Source organism: Chenopodium album, chromosome 3 (genome assembly GCF_948465745.1).
Source record: "Chenopodium album chromosome 3, dcCheAlbu1.1, whole genome shotgun sequence".
Classification (NCBI taxonomy): Eukaryota; Viridiplantae; Streptophyta; class Magnoliopsida; order Caryophyllales; family Amaranthaceae; genus Chenopodium; species Chenopodium album.
Genome location: NC_137836.1, coordinates 72,927,017 through 72,948,367, shown reverse-complemented (window position 1 = coordinate 72,948,367; position 21,351 = coordinate 72,927,017). Strand labels below are relative to the sequence as shown.

At 34.9% G+C, this 21,351-nt stretch overlaps 4 protein-coding genes across 6 annotated transcripts; 3 read left to right on the top strand and 1 right to left on the bottom strand.

The window, feature by feature from the left end:
* Window positions 1–1,508: 1,508 nt before the first annotated feature.
* On the top strand, window positions 1,509–2,768 carry LOC145625340 (uncharacterized). The gene has a single exon (XM_081678400.1). The coding sequence runs from the start codon at window positions 1,509–1,511 to the stop codon at window positions 2,766–2,768; it is 1,260 nt and encodes a 419-aa protein (XP_081534526.1).
* Window positions 2,769–9,646: 6,878 nt separating this feature from the next.
* Window positions 9,647–17,065, top strand: LOC145616446 (protein FAR1-RELATED SEQUENCE 8-like). 2 transcript variants are annotated; one of them, XM_081671172.1, is made up of 3 exons: window positions 9,647–10,189; window positions 10,717–12,067; window positions 16,702–17,065. In XM_081671172.1, the coding sequence occupies exons 1-3, from the start codon at window positions 10,183–10,185 to the stop codon at window positions 16,706–16,708; spliced, it is 1,365 nt and encodes a 454-aa protein (XP_081527298.1). In that variant the 5' UTR covers window positions 9,647–10,182; the 3' UTR covers window positions 16,709–17,065. The 2 variants fall into 2 exon arrangements, with proteins under 2 accessions (XP_081527298.1, XP_081527291.1); XM_081671165.1 differs by lacking the exon at window positions 9,647–10,189 and having other exon boundaries at window positions 10,545–12,067.
* A 182-nt stretch (window positions 17,066–17,247) lies between these two features.
* On the top strand, window positions 17,248–18,507 carry LOC145625339 (uncharacterized). The gene has a single exon (XM_081678399.1). It carries the CDS (start codon window positions 17,248–17,250, stop codon window positions 18,505–18,507), a length of 1,260 nt encoding a protein of 419 aa, XP_081534525.1.
* Window positions 18,508–18,797: 290 nt separating this feature from the next.
* LOC145616433 (uncharacterized) lies at window positions 18,798–21,124 on the bottom strand. 2 transcript variants are annotated; one of them, XR_014107645.1, is made up of 3 exons: window positions 20,985–21,124; window positions 20,030–20,452; window positions 18,798–19,889 (listed from the first exon to the last, which is right to left on the bottom strand). XR_014107645.1 is itself a non-coding variant. In XM_081671150.1 (2 exons), exons 1-2 carry the CDS (start codon window positions 21,069–21,071, stop codon window positions 20,123–20,125), a joined length of 417 nt encoding a protein of 138 aa, XP_081527276.1. In that variant the 5' UTR covers window positions 21,072–21,124; the 3' UTR covers window positions 18,798–20,122. The 2 variants fall into 2 exon arrangements, 1 of the variants encoding a protein (XP_081527276.1); XM_081671150.1 differs by having other exon boundaries at window positions 18,798–20,452.
* Between the last annotated feature and the right edge of the window lie 227 nt (window positions 21,125–21,351).

Below are 21,351 nucleotides of genomic sequence, written 5' to 3'. Positions count from 1 at the left end.
GCATTCAGACTTCGAATATTAGCTGAGAGATGATTCACTAGACCAGCCCAAATTCTTGAAGAAATAATTGAAGAAAAACAGCAAATTTTTTACACAAATGAGTAGAAAATCTTAAAGCAGAGGTGATGGGTTCAGATACTTGATCATTGTTGTCGTCGTCTTCTTCCAACTTTCTCTTGTTTCTTTCCATGGCGCTTACAATCTTCGAAGATGAAAATGATTGGGTTTAATGTATTTTGAGTGCAAAGGAAAGAAAGAAAAAGTTTTCTTTGGATTTTTTAATTTTGAAAAACAGAGGTTTTAATGTATTTTGAGTGCAACAAAATTTCAATTGTGTTTTTTTAGCGGTAGATTGTCTATACAGATTTAGTTTGTATTTTGAGTACAACAAACCTTGATCGAACCTTGAGCCAAGCCGAGCCAAGCCAAGCCGAGCTTGCCTTTAGGAGTTTCGAGCTTGAACTGAGCCTAGGCTCGGCTTAGCTTGTTAGAACCCCTACAAAAAAAAGTACGATGATGTTTTTTATCTTCCACGAGAAACTATTGTTAATTTATAATTACTCCGTATTAATTAAGGTTATAAAATATCATAACACTTATTTTATTCAATAGTTGGTTGAGAAGATAATATTTTGAATAAAATTTGGGTTTTAATGTTAGGATTTAGGATATAATTATGTTGAGCTAGATAAATTTTGTGTATTTTTATAGATATCTTGTTAGGAGTTTTGGCTAGTTAGATTAATATTGTAAGCCTATATATATGTGTGTTTAATGGTAAAGGCTCATCAAGCCGTTTTATCCTAAATTTCTTGTGAGTTTAATGTTGTGTATGGCACTATAAAATTGGACCTTTTCTCCCTAAATTATGATAAGCTCTTAACCTAAGATTGAATCATAATTCTAAAACCCTATTTTTGTTTGCATTTTGACAGGAATTGAAGGGCTCAAAGTTGAGCAGGATTCAAAAACAACCTACTTTTTAAGTCGTTGGTAATTATCTTTGCCAATAGTTGCTTCGTCTTTGCTTGTTTTTAATTCAAAGTTTTCAGATTTTTCTAATGTTTTGTTTTAAATTGGCAAAACCTTTTATTTTATATTTATATACACCCCGGATGCACATAGAAGCAAAGGCATCCAATGGTGTGCGTTTTTTTTTTTTTTTTTTTTTTTTTTTTTTTTTTTTTTTTCTCATTCGATATTTTTTTAGCTAAAAATACCCTTTGTATCCAGGTACATATATCATGGTCTACAAAATTAGATTAAATTTTTGTGTGCTGATAGTTTTCGAGTTGAATGGAAGAATACATATGCTTTAATTTGCTGTGAAGTGATAATTTATTAGTGTATTTGACTATTTGTGACTATTGTGCTAGCACCCCTGGCTTACTATATTGTGCTTGTCCTTTATTTATTGTGATGTTTTTATGTATAATGACTTATATAAGTTGCAAATATATATTTTTGGATTGTTATTAGATTTGAGTACGTTGAAGTGTGAATGAAAGATGAGAGATTGGGGTAACTTGGTAAAAGAGATAGTGACTAAAATTGTAGAGCATGTGGAATTCTACGAAGACTTTGAGACTTTACAAAAAATTTGTCGCCATTGGAGACTAGCCGCGAAGGCAGCAAAGTTGAGAGCTAATGTAAAAGAATCGCATACACTTCCATGGTTGATGCTACCAGAAAATGAAAAAGACGCCTACTCAACAAGAAGGCGTCGTTTGTACAGCTTATCTAAGAAAATGGTTTATCAAGTTAACCTTCCTAAGTATTTTTTTAAAATAAGACGTTACCCAAAAAGGTTGTTATCTTCGTATGGGTGGTTGCTTGTGTTATCGGAAAGAGGCCATGTATCTCTCTTGAACCCATACTCGAATGCCATAATAAAGCTCCCAAATATTCATAATTATAATCATGCATATGAATGTTGTAAGTTCACCTTATCAGCCAACCCCTCAACCACTAGTGATTTCATTGTGTTTGTATCCTTCGCTGAGCCTCTTTGCACAGGTCCGCCTCCTTCGAATCTGGTTTACTGGAGGAATGGTGATGCTAGTTGGATTCGTGTAACAAATCCATATGTTCCTGATCCATATTTTGGATTGGAAGCATGTAGCCTGGACTCGATTGAAAAGTTTCTGTTCTCGGTTTGCCTTGGTGTAACTTTTTACCAAGGAGAGTTTTATGGCACAAATATTTATGGTTGGATTGTGAAATTTGAGACAGCACAAGGCAGTCCTCATTTTCGAGCCGTGACTAATCTATCTTATATCAGACGTGCGCAAGAAGCCAAGTCGCCGTCAAATAAGGGCTTGATCACCTTACTTGGTCATTTTTTCTTCTATTACCTAGTCAAGTCTCAAGGCCAATTGTTGATTATAGGTCAAGTGGTTCGATATTTTGCGATGAAATCTAAACAACGGCGATGCACTACAAGATTTGAGCTACTTGAGTTGAATGTTGATAATGGAAAGGTCAAGGAAGTGTCAACATTGGGAAATAGAGCATTTTTCATAGGTCCAAATAACTCTTCCTTTTCAGTGGAGGTATCTCCTTCTCTTGCCAATGGCTTTATGTCTAATTGTGTTTACTTTGTTGATATTCAAGAGCATGGTCCGTGCAAGGGACCTGGACATGATGGTAGAGATCATTGTGTTTACAATTTAGCAAATAGCAAGTTTGAGCGTCGTTTTTACAATGATCTTTCATCAGATGTTGACAAATATACACCATTTACCTGGGTTGAGTCTCCTAATTCATGATACATTTCATGTTTTGATTTAAATTTGTGTAATCCAAAGGATTAGATGTTTGTTTTTCAATAATACATGACAGTTTAAATTATACTTGGTATCTTTTGGTTGTTAGTTTTTTACTAGAAGATTTTCATAAACGAACAAATCCTCTCTAAATTCTTTTTGCCTTACTCATCATTCTCAATCTTAATCTCGATGAGGGTAAGGTAGTTATGTTTTGAGACAAACAAAAAGTGGCATACATACATTGCTTTCACTGATTTATAATATAAGGAAATTAAACCAGAACTTATGCAAAGACGAATGTAACTGATGTTTAAACAAAGGCAGGAACTCGGTGTATTCTAATTGAGTACATCCTTACAACAATACTAATAACACCTGCCTATTTGCAGTAAAATATCATGTAAATGCTAGACAAACCCTGTATTATACACTATATTACCACTTGCTTGTTATATTCTCCTATATACACTTATGAATTCGGTTAAAGACATCATACAGCTACAAAATTGAAAGAAGTGAAAATGATCACCAAAGAAAGCCTCAATATCATCATCTTCTGAAACATTATCGATAACATATCCCCTGCAGCTGTACTGACAAGCAGTGACATTCCCTGAGGTCGAACCAGGACCACTCCTAGTTCTTTGATCCAGAAGAACAAAAGACAGCTTTGTATCATCAAAATGACCTTTGTTTTTATCATCAGAAATTATGCAAGGGTGTACACCAGCAAAAGAGGCATCATTTCATAACACTCAGTTTTTACAATACATGCTAATTGAGAATTAGCTACATCCTTTGTTTTCTTTTCTATGTATTACATTCTAAAAGACTCATTATTCCTTGATAAGCAACAATACTAATCTGGATATTATATAGGCTTAATTTAGATGAAGGTAAAAGCTGACTATTATTTATCTTTTGTAATTTGGCAGTACTTAGAATTAGTTATGGTTGGTGTTGGCTTTTCTTTAATGATGTACTAATTGCCTAGATATTGTATGTAATTATAATTATGGTTTAAGGTAGTGTTATGCTCAAACTAAGAATTAGGCATCTAATTGCGAGCAAGTAGAGGAAATGATAAGTAAACCTTCATTGATATGAGTTTGAAGATTTCATCTGACAGTAGTATTAGTATTACGGTTTTGAGTTTTGCTGTCAATTCAGATTTCTGATACTCCCCATTACCTCTCTTGTGCTTGCTGGAATTTGAGCTTTCGTATCTTTCAGCTAACATATATTGTGTTTCTACATTCATGTGCTTTCAGATAATGTTTTATGGGTCTGTTCTCAAGAAAATTCATGTTCCTTTAGAAGTGATTCAATAAAAAAACTGAACTGATCAGTTTTGGACATCTTCTAGTCATGTATGATAAGTGGTAACTTTAGTGTTACTAACAATTTGGGAGTTGGTTTATATAGATTACTGTCAGTATATTTTTCTGCTTCATTATGTTGAATTCACCAAAGAACTTTGTTAGCAGGTGACGTTTATCTTATGATTTTTATCACAGGTAGTTGCAATGTTGCATGCTCAACTGCAACTGCTGTGATTCTGTTTCAGAAAAATAATGGCTTAGCCCGCTTAGGATTATGCAGAGATGAACATATTCCTTGTGGCATGAACATATTCCTTGTGGCAAGTAAAATAACCCTGCTTTGGAATTTGGAATGCCGCCTCGGTCTGAAACCAAATTTGCTATTCAAGCTGGTTGATTTATTTTTCTGCATCTTTTAGGCCAAAATGTGATTGCCTCCAAGTTTTTGTTATGCTTGAGAAAATATCTAACCGGGTTACTACAAAAGTGATCTACGAAGTTTTTTATTTTTTTGGACACAAATCTATGGAGTTGATACACACCTTAATTACCATGCATAAAGTATTTCAATTTTTTAAGTACTGATAGCTTGCAAAGGAAGGATATGAGCAGACTGTCACATAGAAGGCAATCAAGCAATAATAGAACATCAGCAGGACTAATTTTAGAGTTCTGATGTAAGCCCTTTGCGAACGAATTGCAGATAGAAATTGTAGTATAAAGGGGGAGACTACACGAGTATGCTATCTTAATAGATTGGCTAGTTTTAAGATACAAGTGAAACTCACAAAATCGCAATTACAATACTAACAAGGAAAAAAAAACAACAAAGAGACCTAGTGTAGATCTAGAAAGATCTGACATGATCCCTATCAAGTGTTCAAAAGAGAATGTTTTTCATCTGCATCTATTGCAGATAACATATCCCCTGCAGCTGTACTGACAAGCAGTGACATTCCCTGAGGTCGAACCAGGACCACTCCTAGTTCTTTGATGCAGAAGAACAAAAGGCAGCTTTGTATCATCAGAATGACCTTTGTTTTTATCATCAGAAATTATGCAAGGGTGTACACCAGCAAAAGAGGCATCATTTCATAACACTCAGTTTTTACAATACATGCTAATTGAGAATTATCTACATCCTTTGTTTTCTTTTCTATGTATTACAATCTAAAAGACTCATTATTCCTTGATAAGCAACAATACTAATATCACCTGCTTATTTACAGTAAAGTATAATGCTAGATAAATCCTGTATTACACACTGTACTACTACTTGCTCTTAATACTCTCCTATATACTATAATGACTCCCTGTTAAAATTTTTAGCAAAATCCATCTGACATCATTAGAACAGTATGAATTCAGTTAGAGATTCCCTGAGGTGAAAATGATCACCAAAGAAAGCCTCAATGTCATCATCTTTTGAAACATTATCGCGTACTTGAATTTCCTCCAGTGTTTCCATCTTGGGAAGTATCAGCATTCTCTTCCTCACCTTGTTTTTCATCTGCATCAGTTGCAGATAATATATCCCCTGCAGCTGTATTGGCCGGTCCCTCGGACTCACCACCAGCAGGAGCAGCAATGACATTCCTTGAGGTCGAACCAGGACCACTCCTAGTACTAAGGATGTCTTCTACAAGATCAATAAGGTGATTCACTTCAGCGATAACTTCGTTGGTTCCAACCACCTCAACAATTGCAAAGTTACGTCTTTCAGGAAAGTTAACCACCACAATTGGTGGGGAGATGAATCTGGATTTTATATCCTGGATTAATTCTCCCTTTTTGCTGCATAAGCTAGAGCCACAAGTGAGTGTAACATCCATTCGACTTGCTCTTATTCCGATACATTTTAAGACCCGTGAGGGGTCGGGTGTATCTGTGCCAAATAGACTGTAAGATCCTTTACCTGGGATATGAAGCAACATATCCATCGCATCCATTATTAAGCCCTCAGCTACCTGAACTTGTGACTTAGTTCCTCTGATTTCAAAGGGGATTGTGTATTTTAGTTTTTCATTCTGGTTCTGCCTCACTGTTGCTCCACTTACTTGCTCAATATATTTAACTGTTTCACCTTTTTTTCCCATAATCCTGCCCAATTGCGTCAAAGGCACTGTAATATTTTTCGAAGTCATATTTTGTTGCTCTTCAATAATCCGAGCACGCAGCAACTGAGGCAATGAGGGTTGATTGACAGCACGAATTGAACTTGATCTTGGTTTATTCAAGGAACCATGAGGAGGCTGCTGAGGATTTGAACTTGACCCTAGTTCATTAAAGGAACCACGAGGAGACTGCAACTGATGTAATGGGGCTAGATTGACAGCAGGAATAGAACTTGATCTTGGTTGATTCAAGGAACCATGAGGAGGCTGCTGAGGATTTGAACTTGACCCTAGTTCATTAAAGGAACCACGAGGAGACTGCAACTGATGTAATGGGGCTAGATTGACAGCAGGAATAGAACTTGATCTTGGTTGATTCAAGGAACCATGAGGAGGCTGCTGAGGATTTGAACTTGACCCTAGTTCATTAAAGGAACCACGAGGAGACTGCAACTGATGTAATGGGGCTCGATTGACAGCAGGTCTTGAACTTGATCTTGGTTGATTCAAGGAACCATGACTAGGCTGCTGAAGCAATAGGCCTGGATTTGAACTTGATGCAGGTTGATTCAGGGTACCAAAATGAGGCTGCGACTGATTAATAACAGGATCAAAATGAGGCGCCAACTGATATGATAAGGCCTGATTAGGAGCTACCACTAACTGCTGTTGTTCTACACCAGTATCTTCGTCTGTTCTGCTTCGGCTGCCAACTTCATTATCAACTACAGGATTCAACTGAAATACCCAGAAATCAAACAACCACTTAATACATGAATTTCAAGTAAATCAATAACCACAAACCAACCAAGAAGAAACAACATGTATATATGTCCAAACTCAACACCATTTAATTAAGAAGGTATTATATAAATAACCCAGTAAAACGAAATGCAGTAATCAATCAAATTAAGGAACTATATAACCAAGATTCTTATATTAAGCAGTAAAATTTATATCAAGAAACTGTTCTAAAATATGACAAGTTGATTGAACCAATAAATTAAACACCCATTTAATTCTATCGCATTAATAAGCTGTACAAATTTTATAATCAACCATGAAAATGGAAAATGCAAAAAAAAATAATATCAAATTCTTACTTGATTCTAAGAAAAACAGCAAAATTCTAAGAATAAGAGTCGAAAATCTTACTTGATCATTGTTGTTATCAAGCAAAGGAAGAAACAGGAATTTCATAATGCATAACCAAGATTCATATATTCAGCAGTAAAACTAATACCCAGAAATTGTTCTACAATATGACAAAAAAATGAATGAACAAATAAATTAAACACGCACTTAATTTTATATCATAATCGCCATTAAAAAGCAATAAAGAATGTATAATCAAAGAAACTACTAGCAAAATTGCAATAATAAGAGTAGAAAATGTCAAAATGAATGAACCAAATTATTAAACACCCACTAAATTTTCTCTCATAATCTGCCATTAATAAGCTATAAAAAATGTACAATCAACCCAGAAAATCAAAATTGCAGAAAATAATAGAGATAATCAAAGCAAAACAGCTAGATTGTAATAACAAGAGTAGAAAATGTCAAATTCTTACAGCAGAGTTGGTGGGTTTAGATTCTTGATCAGTGTTGTCATCGTCTTCCTCCATCTTTCTGTTCTTGCTTGCCATTGAATTTACAATTCTTGGAAGATTTTAGAACACAGAATTTTTGTTTTTTCTTTTGTATTTTTTGAGAGCAAAGAAAATTGAAGTGGGTTTTTGAGCGGTAGAATGTATGATGATATATCAGTCCACTGACTCGCGCTCTTTTTGGAAATAAAGATAAAATTTTATTAAATTTTTTCATTTTATTTTTTGGCAGTTATAGGGCGTTTAGGGATGTTCTAATTGACTGAAATGAGCTAATTTGAACTGAATATTTTATGAGATGATGATATTAGGAACTGAACTGAAATTAATCTGAAGAGAACAAGCCCTTAGTCAAGGGTATTAATCAAGGGGTAAATAAATCAATTGACGATATTTCCGTTTTTATTAATGAATTAATTTTACTGTTTGTTTGTTTAGGTGTAGAGAGAGGAAAGTAAGGTAAGGGATTTGAATTATTTTTTGTTTATTTAGTAGAAGAATTAGAAAATTAGGGGGAATAAGATGATGGAGTAAAAGACATTTCTAAAATTAAAAAAAAAAAAAAAAAAAAAAAGAAAAGAAAGAAGAGGAGAGTAAAGGAAGGTGGGTTAAGCATTTAGAGTTGTTTATCGCCTTATCGGTCTAAGATTCTATAGACCAAACTAAAACAAAAATTTAAATTTTAAGAATTAGAGATCCAATGACCAGATTGAAGATCGGAAAAATTTATTTCTCGATCCAATGACTAGACCGATTCTTATTTCAATCTAGAGATCGGGCTTATATTATTTTGGTTCAGACGGGTTTTTGAACACCGTACCCCTAGGCCTTAGGGCAATTAAATACAAAGTATTCCCTCTATTCCTGAAAGAAGGTTACAGTTTTCATTTTAGACGTTTCCCTTTAATAGTTCCATTTCAATAATTTTTTAGATTAACATAATTATTTGCTTACACATCTCAGCTCCTCATACATGCATATTTTCCATGCAACTATGTATCTCCATTAATCCAAAATATTTTAATATTCCCCATACAACTTTTCCTGGCTATTTACAAAATAATTTACTTATTCCCAATGTAAAATTCCTATTTTCAAAGTTAATTAAATTCTTAATACTTTATACGAATATATGTACCACCTTCGTCCCTTTATTGTATTTCTTTTTTCCTTTTTGGGTATTTCAAAATTACATTCCTACTTTCCTTTTTTATTAAGTAAATTTTTACCAAATATCCCAAATTGTCCCTATTTTTTCTGTTTTGTAATTAATGTTTTCTCTATTTTCTCACTCTTATTTTCTCACTCTCACTCTTATTAATGCCTTTAAAAAATTCAGAATCCATGTGCATCACTTTAGATTGGTCCTTTCATTTTTTTGATTGGTCCTTTCATTTTTTACCAAAAAATGTTATTGGTCATTTTTCTTTTTGTGTATCATTAAATATTATTCATTCTTTATTTTATTCGAAGACATCAATTAATGTCTTGTAATTTCCATTGTACTTTGTTTTATTGTTCTTTGTTGTATTCCAAGATCCTTAATTCCCATGTAATTTTAGAAATAGAAATCCATAACCCTTAAAAGCCAAATTCAAGGGTGAAGGTAGCTTTTTTTTTTTGCTTTTTCCTTAGGAACAGTGTAGTTCCGGTTATGCCCTTACTTCCTTCCTATTTTTTTTTGCTGAAATCCCTTATGAACAGTGTTTTGACGTCCATGCCCTTCTTCCTTTTATTTTCTTTTCGTTTTTTTTTGGTTGCTTTTTTTCGTTTTTTCTGATTATATTCCATCCCTTATATTCCTATATTACAAGCCAAACATCAGGCAGCGGTGCTTTCTCTCTCCATTCATCTCTCCTCTCTCCTCTCTCCTCTCTCCTCTCTCATACCTCCATTTTACATTTCTCTGGGCAAAGCTCACATCTCTATCCTCTCTCACACCTGTTAGACTACTAATGAACTCTGGTGGTTTTGAATGAGTGATTCCCAGTTTCTCTAGTAGAGAAACATCAGACGTTTCTCTAATGGCATTTTGGTGAATAATTGCTGATTCTTGGGCAGGAATTCAGCTTACTTACATGTGCATTTGGTGAGTAGGCGCTGCTTACTTGGCTATTTAGATGACTGTACGCCATTACGTGGACTAGTTGGCGCTAATGACGTTAACGTCTGAAAAATATGTCCGTTTGAGTTACTGTTGGTTAAGTTTCTTTTTCATTTTAATATATCAACCACTTTACCTCGAGTCCTCGACCATATCGAAGCTTCCTGTGTAAGTCACCAGGAGGAATCAACATTGTTCCAAAGACGGAATCAACATTGTTCGACAGCATTTCTCATCCATTCCCGTTCGTGTGTTCTTCGATTCATGGAAGGTATGAAGTCCATTTTTTTTTTAAGATCAATTAATTTCCATGAGTTATGTATATTTTTTTAAGATCAATTAATTTCCATGAGTTATGTATATTTATTTGTATGAGTTAGGTAATGTTGATGTTAATGCTGGGTATATTAATTTCCATTTTTGATGTTAATGTACCAATTTTCTTTACCAAATTGCTTTCGTTATTAATGTAGTAGCGCTGTTAAGTTTCCATAAATTTGTTGTTGTTGTTGATATTGATCGTTTGTTGTTAAATTATGTGCTTCTTGGTAGAAATTCTTCTGTTGTTGATAGATATTAATGTTGTTGATGATAAAATTATATGCTTTTTTTTTTTTTTTTTTTTTGTGTATTATAGATAAATTATATTTTTGGGCTTTTTGGGCATAGAAATGCTTTGTTTATCTTTAATATCACTGGATGGAGTTTCGGAAATTCCTAATAGATTGTAGCCGTTATATTGTAGTTCTATCAATTATATGGTTCTGTTGATGTTCATTATAATTTCTCTCCGCGCAGATAATTCGTTATATATGGTTAATAAAAGTGTTGTACCTGTGGCTGATAAGGGTAGTGGTGTGAAGCTTAAAGTTAATGATATAGAAGGTGGTATTGATGAAATTGTTATTGAAGATAGTTGTGGAGGTACTTGTGACAATGATCAAATAAATTTAGTCAACCATACAACCAATGATTCACAAATAGCCATTGATTGTCGATATACCTCTCCTATGAAAACTATTGAAACCACCCATACTGTTGTTGCTAGCAACCAGATTACAGTAGTGACTCACATAGAGCCTCCTAAGGTTGGTATGGTTTTTAAAAGTTGGCAAGAGGTGGAAGCGTATTATAAGGATTACGCCGAACAGACAGGTTTCGGAGTGTCAAGGGTACAAGGTGTTAACTCGAAAACTGATAAAAAAATTAGAATAGGAACTAGGTGGAGGTGTGAGTGTTGGGGTCGACCGGACATGAGGGCCATAAGAGAAGCAAAGAAGAGGGCCAAGGCTATGGATGTTTGTGGATCAGGTGGAGTAGTTGGAGGTGTTGTAGGTGAGGATGAATTACGTCGTGGTAAGAGGACTTCCAAGAAGTGTGAATGTCAAGCCATGGTGTACGTTAGTGTCAATGCGGAAGGGAATTGGATTTTAAGGAAGGTGCAATTGGAGCACAACCACGACGCAACTCCTAGAAAGGCTAAGCTTGTAAAGGAGTACCGCATGAAGCATATGACCTCTAATGTTCGAAATAAGTTGCTTAATTACTTTGATGAGGGTGTACCTGTATCACAAATCCACGGGTGCATGGCGACAGAGATGAATGGTATTGACAACATGCCATTGACTGTTAAAGACTTACAACATGAGGTTTACAAGGCTAGGCGTCTGAAGATGGTTGGGGGTGACTCAGTGGCAATGTTTGAGTACTTTGAAAAGATGCAATCTGGGAACCAGAATTTTTACTACTCACAAAGATTGGATGATCATGGTCGTTTGAAGGATGTTTTATGGGTGGATGCTAGAAGTCGTGCTGCCTATGAAGACTTTGGAGATGTTATTTGCTTCGATGCCACCTATCTCACCAATGAATATGAGCTCCCATTCGTTAACTTTGTGGGAGTAAACCACCATGGACAGTCCATGTTATTGGGGTGTGCTTTGGTTTCACATGAGGACTGTGACACTTTTAGGTGGATTTTTGGACAGTGGTTAGCAGCTATGAACAACCGACCACCACAAGCCATATTGACAGATCAAGCTGCTGCCATGCGTAAGCCACTCGAGGAGATCATGCCATTAACTCGTCACCGTTGGTGTATTTGGCACATCATGAGTAAGATACCCGAAAAACTTGGCAAGTGCTCCAAGTAAGTTCTCCTTTTTTTTTCCTATGTTAGTTATTACCTACTGGTTTATTATTTCGTTATATATATTTTTTTGAATCTGATAATTATTTCGTTATATATATTTTTTTGAATCTGATAATTATTTCGTTATATATATTTTTCTGAATCTGATAATTATTTCGTTATATATATATATTTTTCTAAATCTGATATACTTGTTTATCATATTTTGTTGTTTTCCAAATAATATGCTTTGTATGTTTTAATCATTACTCATTACTGTGGTTATTTTAGGTGTTTTGATTGACATAGTTGAGGATTGATGCTTATAGTGCTATGCTATGTTCTTTATATATTCCTTAGGTGGCATTAGATAATGGTGTTGGTATTGAAAAATTAAATAATCTAAAGAACAAAAGGCAAAAATGGCACATCTACCTGACAAAGTATCCATGGATAGGCAGCAATATATACTTAAAAAAAATATATACTTTGTATATAGTAATATTGGATAGGCAGCAACTCTAAATATCTAGTGCTGCTTGCCCCAGAGACCTAATTAATGAAACAAAAACATCAATCTACATCTATCTTTCAGCAATAAATCCAAATTACCAATGATGCAACAAGAAAATGTAGATGTACAATGTAAGTTAATAACATTGTTTTGAGAGTGGAAGAACCACCTTAGTATTATTAGTTTATTACTATACACAAAGTATATATTTTTTTAACACTTAAAATGACTCTTCACCATACCTAACTAGTGAATAGAAATTAGACAAAGTCCAACACCACTCTTTAAAAACAAATCAGCAAAGTTGGTGGTTTCAACCAACCGATCAATGTACCTAGCATAACCAATTGGAACAATAGGCGTTGTGCTAGTTCAAGAAAAAAAAAATGTCATACCAAAATGATAACAATAACATAGGTTTTGTTTGGATATAAATTTCGAGTAATGGAGATAGTTGTGTTTTGAGACAAACAAAAAATGCATCAGTACATAATTATGCAAAGGCGTACATAATTGATGTTTGTACAACCATACATGCTAATTGAGAATTAACAACATCCTTTTTTTCTATGTATTACATTCTAAAAGAATCATTATTCCTTGACAAACAACAATACTTATAACACCTGCTTATTTGCAGTAAAATATCATGTAAATGCTTACAAATCCTGTATTATACACTGTACTACTACTTGCTTTTTATACTCTCCTATATACACTTATGACTTCCTATTAAAATTTTCAGCAAATTCCATCTGACATCATTAGAACAGTATTAATTCAGTTAGAGATATCATGAAATTAGCTACAAAATTGAAATATTATCACCCAACTAAGGTTCCAAGAAGTGAAAATGATCACCAAAGGCCTCAAATATCATCATGTTCTGAAACATTATCGCGCACTGGAATCTCCTCGAGTGTTTCCATCTTGGGAAGTATCAGCATTCTCTTCCTCACCTTGTTTTTCATCTGTATCAGTTGCAAATAACATATCCCCTGCAGCTGTATTGAACGGTCCCACGGACTCACCACCAGCAAGGACATTTCCTGAGGTCGAACCAGGACCACTCCTAGTTTCTTGATCCAGAAGAACAAAAGACAGCTTTGCATCATCAGAATGACCTTTATTTCTATCATCTTGAGCTCTCGAGGACAAAACATTACTTGATGTACTTCCGCCTCCCTGATGAGAACTAACTATACTAGGCATTGGATCAACTGAAGGAAAAGACATTGTCATGCTTTCCCTTAATTCTCTTATTCGTGTTTGCATCAAATCTAACTCACCATTTATCCCTTGAAGTTGACTTCTGTAGTCACCACTATCTTGAAAAACTCCTGCTGGCAGAACATTGGCTGCACAAACTGCTTGCTCCATAGCATATAACTCAGCATTCAGACTTCGAATATTAGCTGAGAGATGATTCACTAGACCAGCCCAAATTCTTGAACTCGAAGACTGGCATTCCAAACACAAGAAAGTATCAGAATAGGATTATCCACAACAAACCTTTTACAGTAGTGCATTTCATCATATACAAAGTAGCACAGGATCAAATTCAGGCCATTTCAACGAAAAAACTTTCGTCAGTGACAGGACAGTGCATTGTTAACTCAAGTATAAAAAACAAACCTGCTGCGAAGTCATCAATGTTAACTGAAGGTCAGGCTCTTGAGTAATCCTAGATGGTGGAAGGGGATTTTGTTGTGCTTCATTACTCCAAGGAGGCTGAAACTCATGCAATGGGACCCGGTTGAGACCAGGAGTTGAACTTGACCCTGGTTCATTCAAGGAACCACCAGAAGGCAGCAACTGAAGCAATGAGGGTTGATTGACAGCAGGCTTTGAACTTGACCTTGGTTGATTCAAGGAACCACGATGAGGCTGAAACTCATCCAATTGGGCTCGATCGAAAAGAGGCTTTGAACTTGACCTGATTGGTTTATTCAAGGATCCACGACGAGGCTGCACCTGATGATGCAATTGGGATTGATTGACAGCAGCCTTTGAACTTGACCCTTGTTGATTCCTGGAACCACGACGAGGCGGCAACTGATTCCATCGGAATCGATTGACAGCAGCCTTTGAACGTGACCTTGGTTGATTCAAGGAATCACGAGGAGGCTGCAACTCATCCAATGTGGCTCGATTGAACAAAGGCATTAGACTTGAACTTGGTTGATTCGAGGAACCACGATGAGGCTGCGAATGACTCAATTGGGGTCGATTGACAGCAGCCTTTGAGCTTGAACTTGGTTGATTCAAGGAACCACAATGAGGCTGAAACTGATCAAAATTAAGCATTGGACTTGACCATGGTTGATTCAAGGAACTACCACTAGGCTGCTGAAGCGATGCAGGTTGATTCAGGGAACCAAAATAAGGCTGCCACTGATACATCAACAGGGCATGATTGAAAACAGGATCAAAACCAAGATATGGTAAGGCCTGATTAGAAGCTACCACTAACTGCTGTTGTTCATCTGTTCTGCTTCCGCTCCCAACTTCACTAATAACTACAGGATTCAACTGAAATACCCAGAAATTAAACAACCACTTAATACATGAATTTCAAGTAAATCAATTCTCATTAATTTGTTCTACAATATGCTAATTTGAATGATTCATCAAACTCAACACCATTTAATCAAGAAGGTATTATATAAATAACCCAGTAAAACGAAATGCAGTAATCGATCAAATTAAGGAACTATATAACCAAGATTCTTATGTTAAGCAATAAACTTTATATCAAGAAACTGTTCTAAAATATGACAAGTTGATTGAACCAATAAATTGAACACCCATTTAATTCTATCGCATTAATAAGTTGTATAAATTTTATAATCAACCATGAAAATGGAAAATGCAAAAAATAATATCAAATTCTTACTTGATTCTAAGAAAAACAGCAAAATTCTAAGAATAAGAATCGAAAATCTTACTTGATCATTGTTGTTATCATCTTCTTCCAACTTTCTCTTCTTGCTTTCCATTTCATTCGACTGATATACCCAGAAATCAAATAACCCACAATAATCAATTGTTTACCATTATTCACTAGTTGAGAAGGTATAAGAAACCCATTAAATTGGAATACAGTAATCAATTTCATAATTTGTTACAAGATTTTTACCAAGAAATTGTTTTACAGTATGACAAAGTTAAATGAAACAATAATTTAAAACCCTCTTAATTAATGAACTCCCATAATCCACCATTAATAAGCAATACAGAACGTCTAATCAACCCAGAAAATCGAAATAATTGAAGAAAAACAGCAAATTTTTTACAAAAATGAGTAGAAAATCTTAAAGCAGAGGTGATGGGTTCAGATACTTGATTATTGTTGTCGTCGTCTTCTTCCAACTTTCTCTTGTTTCTTTCCATGGCGCTTACAATCTTCGAAGATGAAAATGATTGGGTTTAATGTATTTTGAGTGCAGAGGAAAGAAAGAAAAAATTTTCTTTGGATTTTTTAATTTTGAAAAACAGAGGTTTTAATGTATTTTGAGTGCAACAAAATTTCAATTGTGTTTTTTTAGCGGTAGATTGTCTATACAGATTAAGTTTGTATTTTGAGTACAACAAACCTTGATCGAGCCTTGAGCCAAGCCGAGCCAAGCCAAGCCGAGCTAGCCTTTAGGAGTTTCGAGCTTGAACTGAGCCTAGGCTCGGCTTAGCTTGTTAGCACCCCTACAAAAAAAAGTACGATGATGTTTTTTATCTTCCACGAGAAACTATTGTTAATTTATAATTACTCCGTATTAATTAAGGTTATAAAATATCATAACACTTATTTTATTCAATAGTTGGTTGAGAAGATAATATTTTGAATAAAATTTGGGTTTTAATGTTAGGATTTAGGATATAATTATGTTGAGCTAGATAAATTTTGTGTATTTTTATATATATCTTGTTAGGAGTTTTGGCTAGTTAGATTAATATTGTAAGCCTATATATATGTGTGTTTAATGGTAAAGGCTCATCAAGCCGTTTTATCCTAAATTTCTTGTGAGTTTAATGTTGTGTATGGCACTATAAAATTGGACCTTTTCTCCCTAAATTATGATAAGCTCTTAACCTAAGATTGAATCATAATTCTAAAACCCTGTTTTTGTTTGCATTTTGACAGGAATTGAAGGGCTCAAAGTTGAGCAGGATTCAAAAACAACCTACTTTTTAAGTCGTTGGTAATTATCTTTGCCAATAGTTGCTTCGTCTTTGCTTGTTTTTAATTCAAAGTTTTCAGATTTTTCTAATGTTTTGTTTTAAATTGGCAAAACCTTTTATTTTATATTTATATACACCCCGGATGCACATAGAAGCAAAGGCATCCAATGGTGTGCGTTTTTTTTTTTTTTTTTTTTTTTTTTTTTCTCATTCGATATTTTTTTAGCTAAAAATACCCTTTGTATCCAGGTACATATATCATGGTCTACAAAATTAGATTAAATTTTTGTGTGCTGATAGTTTTCGAGTTGAATGGAAGAATACATATGCTTTAATTTGCTGTGAAGTGATAATTTATTAGTGACTATTGTGCTAGCACCCCTGGCTTACTATATTGTGCTTGTCCTTTATTTATTGTGATGTTTTTATATATAATGACTTATATAAGTTGCAAATATATATTTTTGGATTGTTATTAGATTTGAGTACGTTGAAGTGTGAATGAAAGATGAGAGATTGGGGTAACTTGGTAAAAGAGATAGTGACTAAAATTGTAGAGCATGTGGAATTCTACGAAGACTTTGAGACTTTACAAAAAATTTGTCGCCATTGGAGACTAGCCGCGAAGGCAGCAAAGTTGAGAGCTAATGTAAAAGAATCGCATACACTTCCATGGTTGATGCTACCAGAAAATGAAAAAGATGCCTACTCAACAAGAAGGCGTCGTTTGTACAGCTTATCTAAGAAAATGGTTTATCAAGTTAACCTTCCTAAGTATTTTTTAAAAATAAGACGTGACCCAAAAAGGTTGTTATCTTCGTATGGGTGGTTGCTTGTGTTATCGGAAAGAGGCCGTGTATCTCTCTTGAACCCATACTCGAATGCCATAATAAAGCTCCCAAATATTCATAATTATAATCATGCATATGAATGTTGTAAGTTCACCTTATCGGCCAACCCCTCAACCACTAGTGATTTCATTGTGTTTGTATCCTTCGCTGAGCCTCTTTGCACAGGTCCGCCTCCTTTGAATCTGGTTTACTGGAGGAATGGTGATGCTAGTTGGATTCGTGTAACAAATCCATATGTTCCTGATCCATATTTTGGATTGGAAGCATGTAGCCTGGACTCGATTGAAAAGTTTCTGTTCTCGGTTTGCCTTGGTGTAACTTTTTACCAAGGAGAGTTTTATGGCACAAATAATTATGGTTGGATTGTGAAATTTGAGACAGCACAAGGCAGTCCTCATTTTCGAGCCGTGACTAATCTATCTTATATCAGACGTGCGCAAGAAGCCAAGTCGCCGTCAAATAAGGGCTTGATCACCTTACTTGGTCATTTTTTCTTCTATTACCTAGTCAAGTCTCAAGGCCAATTGTTGATTATAGGTCAAGTGGTTCGATATTTTGCGATGAAATCTAAACAACGGCGATGCACTACAAGATTTGAGCTACTTGAGTTGAATGTTGATAATGGAAAGGTCAAGGAAGTGTCAACATTGGGAAATAGAGCATTTTTCATAGGTCCAAATAACTCTTCCTTTTCAGTGGAGGTATCTCCTTCTCTTGCCAATGGCTTTATGTCTAATTGTGTTTACTTTGTTGATATTCAAGAGCATGGTCGGTGCAAGGGACCTGGACGTGATGGTAGAGATCATTGTGTTTACAATTTAGCAAATAGCAAGTTTGAGCGTCGTTTTTACAATGATCTTTCATCAGATGTTGACAAATATACACCATTTACCTGGGTTGAGTCTCCTAATTCATGATACATTTCATGTTTTGATTTAAATTTGTGTAATCCAAAGGATTAGTAGAGGTTTGTTTTCATTAACATGAATTTTCAGATTAAAACATGATGTATTGTTTTCGTTGTATTCTCAAGTAACTATAAGTACATAAGATAGGTATGGATTGAATTTTCAAGTAACAAAGGTAGTTGTGTTTTGAGATGGACATTAGCAAAAGATGCATCATTTCATAATGCATAAAGCCACAAATTGAATTGATGTCGAAACAAAGGAAATAAATGGTAGAAATTATGCAAGGGTGGATAACAGCAAATTTCATAATACTCAGTTTTTACCATACATGCTATTTGAGAAAGAATTATCTACATCCTTTTCTGTGTACATACTAGACTCATTATTCCTTGGCAAACAACAGAACTAATAACACAACTAATAACACCTGCTTATTTTCAGTAAAAAAAAATCCTGTAAATGGTAGATAGATCCTGTACTATTTACTGTACTACTAGCTACTTGCTTTTGTATACTCTGATTACTCTCCTACATATACTTCTGACTTCCTGTAAAAAATTTCAGCCAATTCCATCTGGTAGCATTAGAACAGTATGAATTCGGCTAGAGACATCATGAAATTCAGCTACAAAATTGAAATATTATCAACCTATTAGGGTTCTAACAAGTGAAAGAGATCACCCAAGAAAGCCTCAAGACCTTCTACTGAAATATTATCGCGCACTGGAATTTCCTGGAGTGTTGCCATCTTGGGATGCATCAGATAACTCCTTGTCACCTTGTATTTCTTCTGATTCAGTAGTAGATTCTAATATATCGGTATCAGTTCCAGATAACACTTCCCCTGCAGCTATGCTGACCGGTCTGTTGGACTCATCACCAGCAGTGGTATTTCCTGAGGTCGAACCATGACCACTCCTAGTTCCTTGAGCCAGAAGAACAAAAGGCAGCTTTGCATTATCAGAATCACCTTTGTTTTCACCATCTTGAGCTCCTGAGAGCAAAGCATTACTTGAAGTACTTCCACCTCCCTCATGAATAATTATACCAGTCGAAGGCAATCGGTCAACTGAAGGAATCATTTCCTGCATATTTTCTTCTGATTCTCTCAAATTTATCTCAGCATTTATCCATTGAATTTGACTTCTGTAGTCACCAGTCTCACCACGACCATGAAAACATTGGTTGAATCAACTTTACCAGTAGGAGGCAAAAGATCGGAAGGCATCTTTGCATTATCAGAATCACCTTTGTTTTCACCATCTTGAGAAGCTCTTGAGTGAAAAACATTAGTTGAAGTACTTCTGCCTCTCTTATGAGTGCCAACGCCGATACCAGTAGAAAGAACTAGGTATGCAGTAATGCAGAGAACATATTCAATAGATTTTCTGAAAATAGAGAACACTAGTACAGATCAACTATCAAACAGATCCCAAGAAGTAAAACATATACTACTATATGTACATACTTGCTTAAATACAAATATAAATATCTAGCTACGACCATATCCTGTCAAGCTATAATCTACCTGCATCAGGAGATATAGTCACAGATCCCAACTCATTGATAAGTGACCGAAGCTTTAGGCTGCCTAGTGGTGAATTTAATACTCCAGGTAGGTTTAGAGAATCCATATGCAAGAGAACTCATTTGCTGCAGCTAGATCAATAACAGGTTTTGAACTTGATCCCGGTTGATTCAGGGAACCATGATGAGGCAGCAACTGATGCAATGGGTCTGGATTAGAAGCAGAATCCGAACTTGATCCTGGCTGATCTATATCAGAGTGAGGCAACAACTGATCTGATGTGGCTTGACTACTTGTTGTAGGCCATGTAGCTGACACTGGCTGCTGTTTTGCCTGTTGTTTCTCACTACCATCAGGTTCGAAACCAGTATCTTCATCAGTTTGGCTTCGGGTTTTAACTTCATCAACAACTACATGATTCAACTGAAATTCCCAGAAATTAAACAACCTTTATAATTGCAATATAAGTAAGTCAAGAAAATCAATAACTATAAATCCAACAAAGATAAGACGGCAAATGTTTCATCAATTTGTTCTACAATATGCCAAGTTGAATGATCCAACAAATTACTTTAATCTCTTAATCAACCATTACTTAGTAATTCAGAAGGTATAATTAACCCATAAAATCAGAAAAAAAAGTAATTTGCTTCTCTTAATCAACCATTATTTAGTGATTCAGAAGGTATAATTAACCCATTAAATCATAAATCAGTAATCAATTTCATAATATAAAACCAATATTCATATATTAAGCAGTAAAACTAATACCCAGAAATTGTTCAAGTGACAAAATGAATGAACCAATAATTTTAAAACCCTCTTAATGTACTCTCATAATCCTCCATTAATAAGCAATAAAGAATATACAATCAACCCAGAAAATCGAAAATGCAAAAAATAATAGAGAGATAATCAAAGAAAAACAGCAGAGTAGAAAATGTCAAAAACTTACAGCAGAGTTAGCGGATTTAGATTCTTGATCATTGTTGTCATCGTCTTCCTCCATCTTTATCTTCTTGCTTGCCATTGAATTTACCATTCTTTAAGATTTTAGAACACAGAATTTTTGTTCTTTGCTTTGTATTTTTTGAGAGAAAAAAAATAAATTGAAGTGGGTTTTTGAACGGTAGAATCTATGCGTATATCAGTCCATATCACTCACAAGTAGAGGTGTCAAAACTGAACCGACCCAAAAAAAATTATCCGTTTCGAACTGTAACCGATCCGATTTGATCCGAGAAATTCAAGACCCAAACCCGATCTGTAACCGAACTGAACTCAACCCGAATCCGAACTTGACCTGATCTGAACTTAACCCG

Excerpts from the sequence above, each read along its gene's own strand:
- LOC145625340 (XM_081678400.1), top strand. The coding sequence starts at position 1,509 with ATGAGAGATTGGGGTAACTTGGTAAAAGAGATAGTGACTAAAATTGTA.
- LOC145616446 (XM_081671165.1), top strand. The coding sequence starts at position 10,677 with ATGGTTCTGTTGATGTTCATTATAATTTCTCTCCGCGCAGATAATTCG.
- LOC145625339 (XM_081678399.1), top strand. The coding sequence starts at position 17,248 with ATGAGAGATTGGGGTAACTTGGTAAAAGAGATAGTGACTAAAATTGTA.
- LOC145616433 (XM_081671150.1), bottom strand. The coding sequence starts at position 21,071 with ATGGTAAATTCAATGGCAAGCAAGAAGATAAAGATGGAGGAAGACGAT. Across the intron at positions 20,453-20,984 it reads CTAAATCCGCTAACTCTGCT|TTGAATCATGTAGTTGTTGA; the intron begins GTAAGTTTTTGA and ends TGGGAATTTCAG.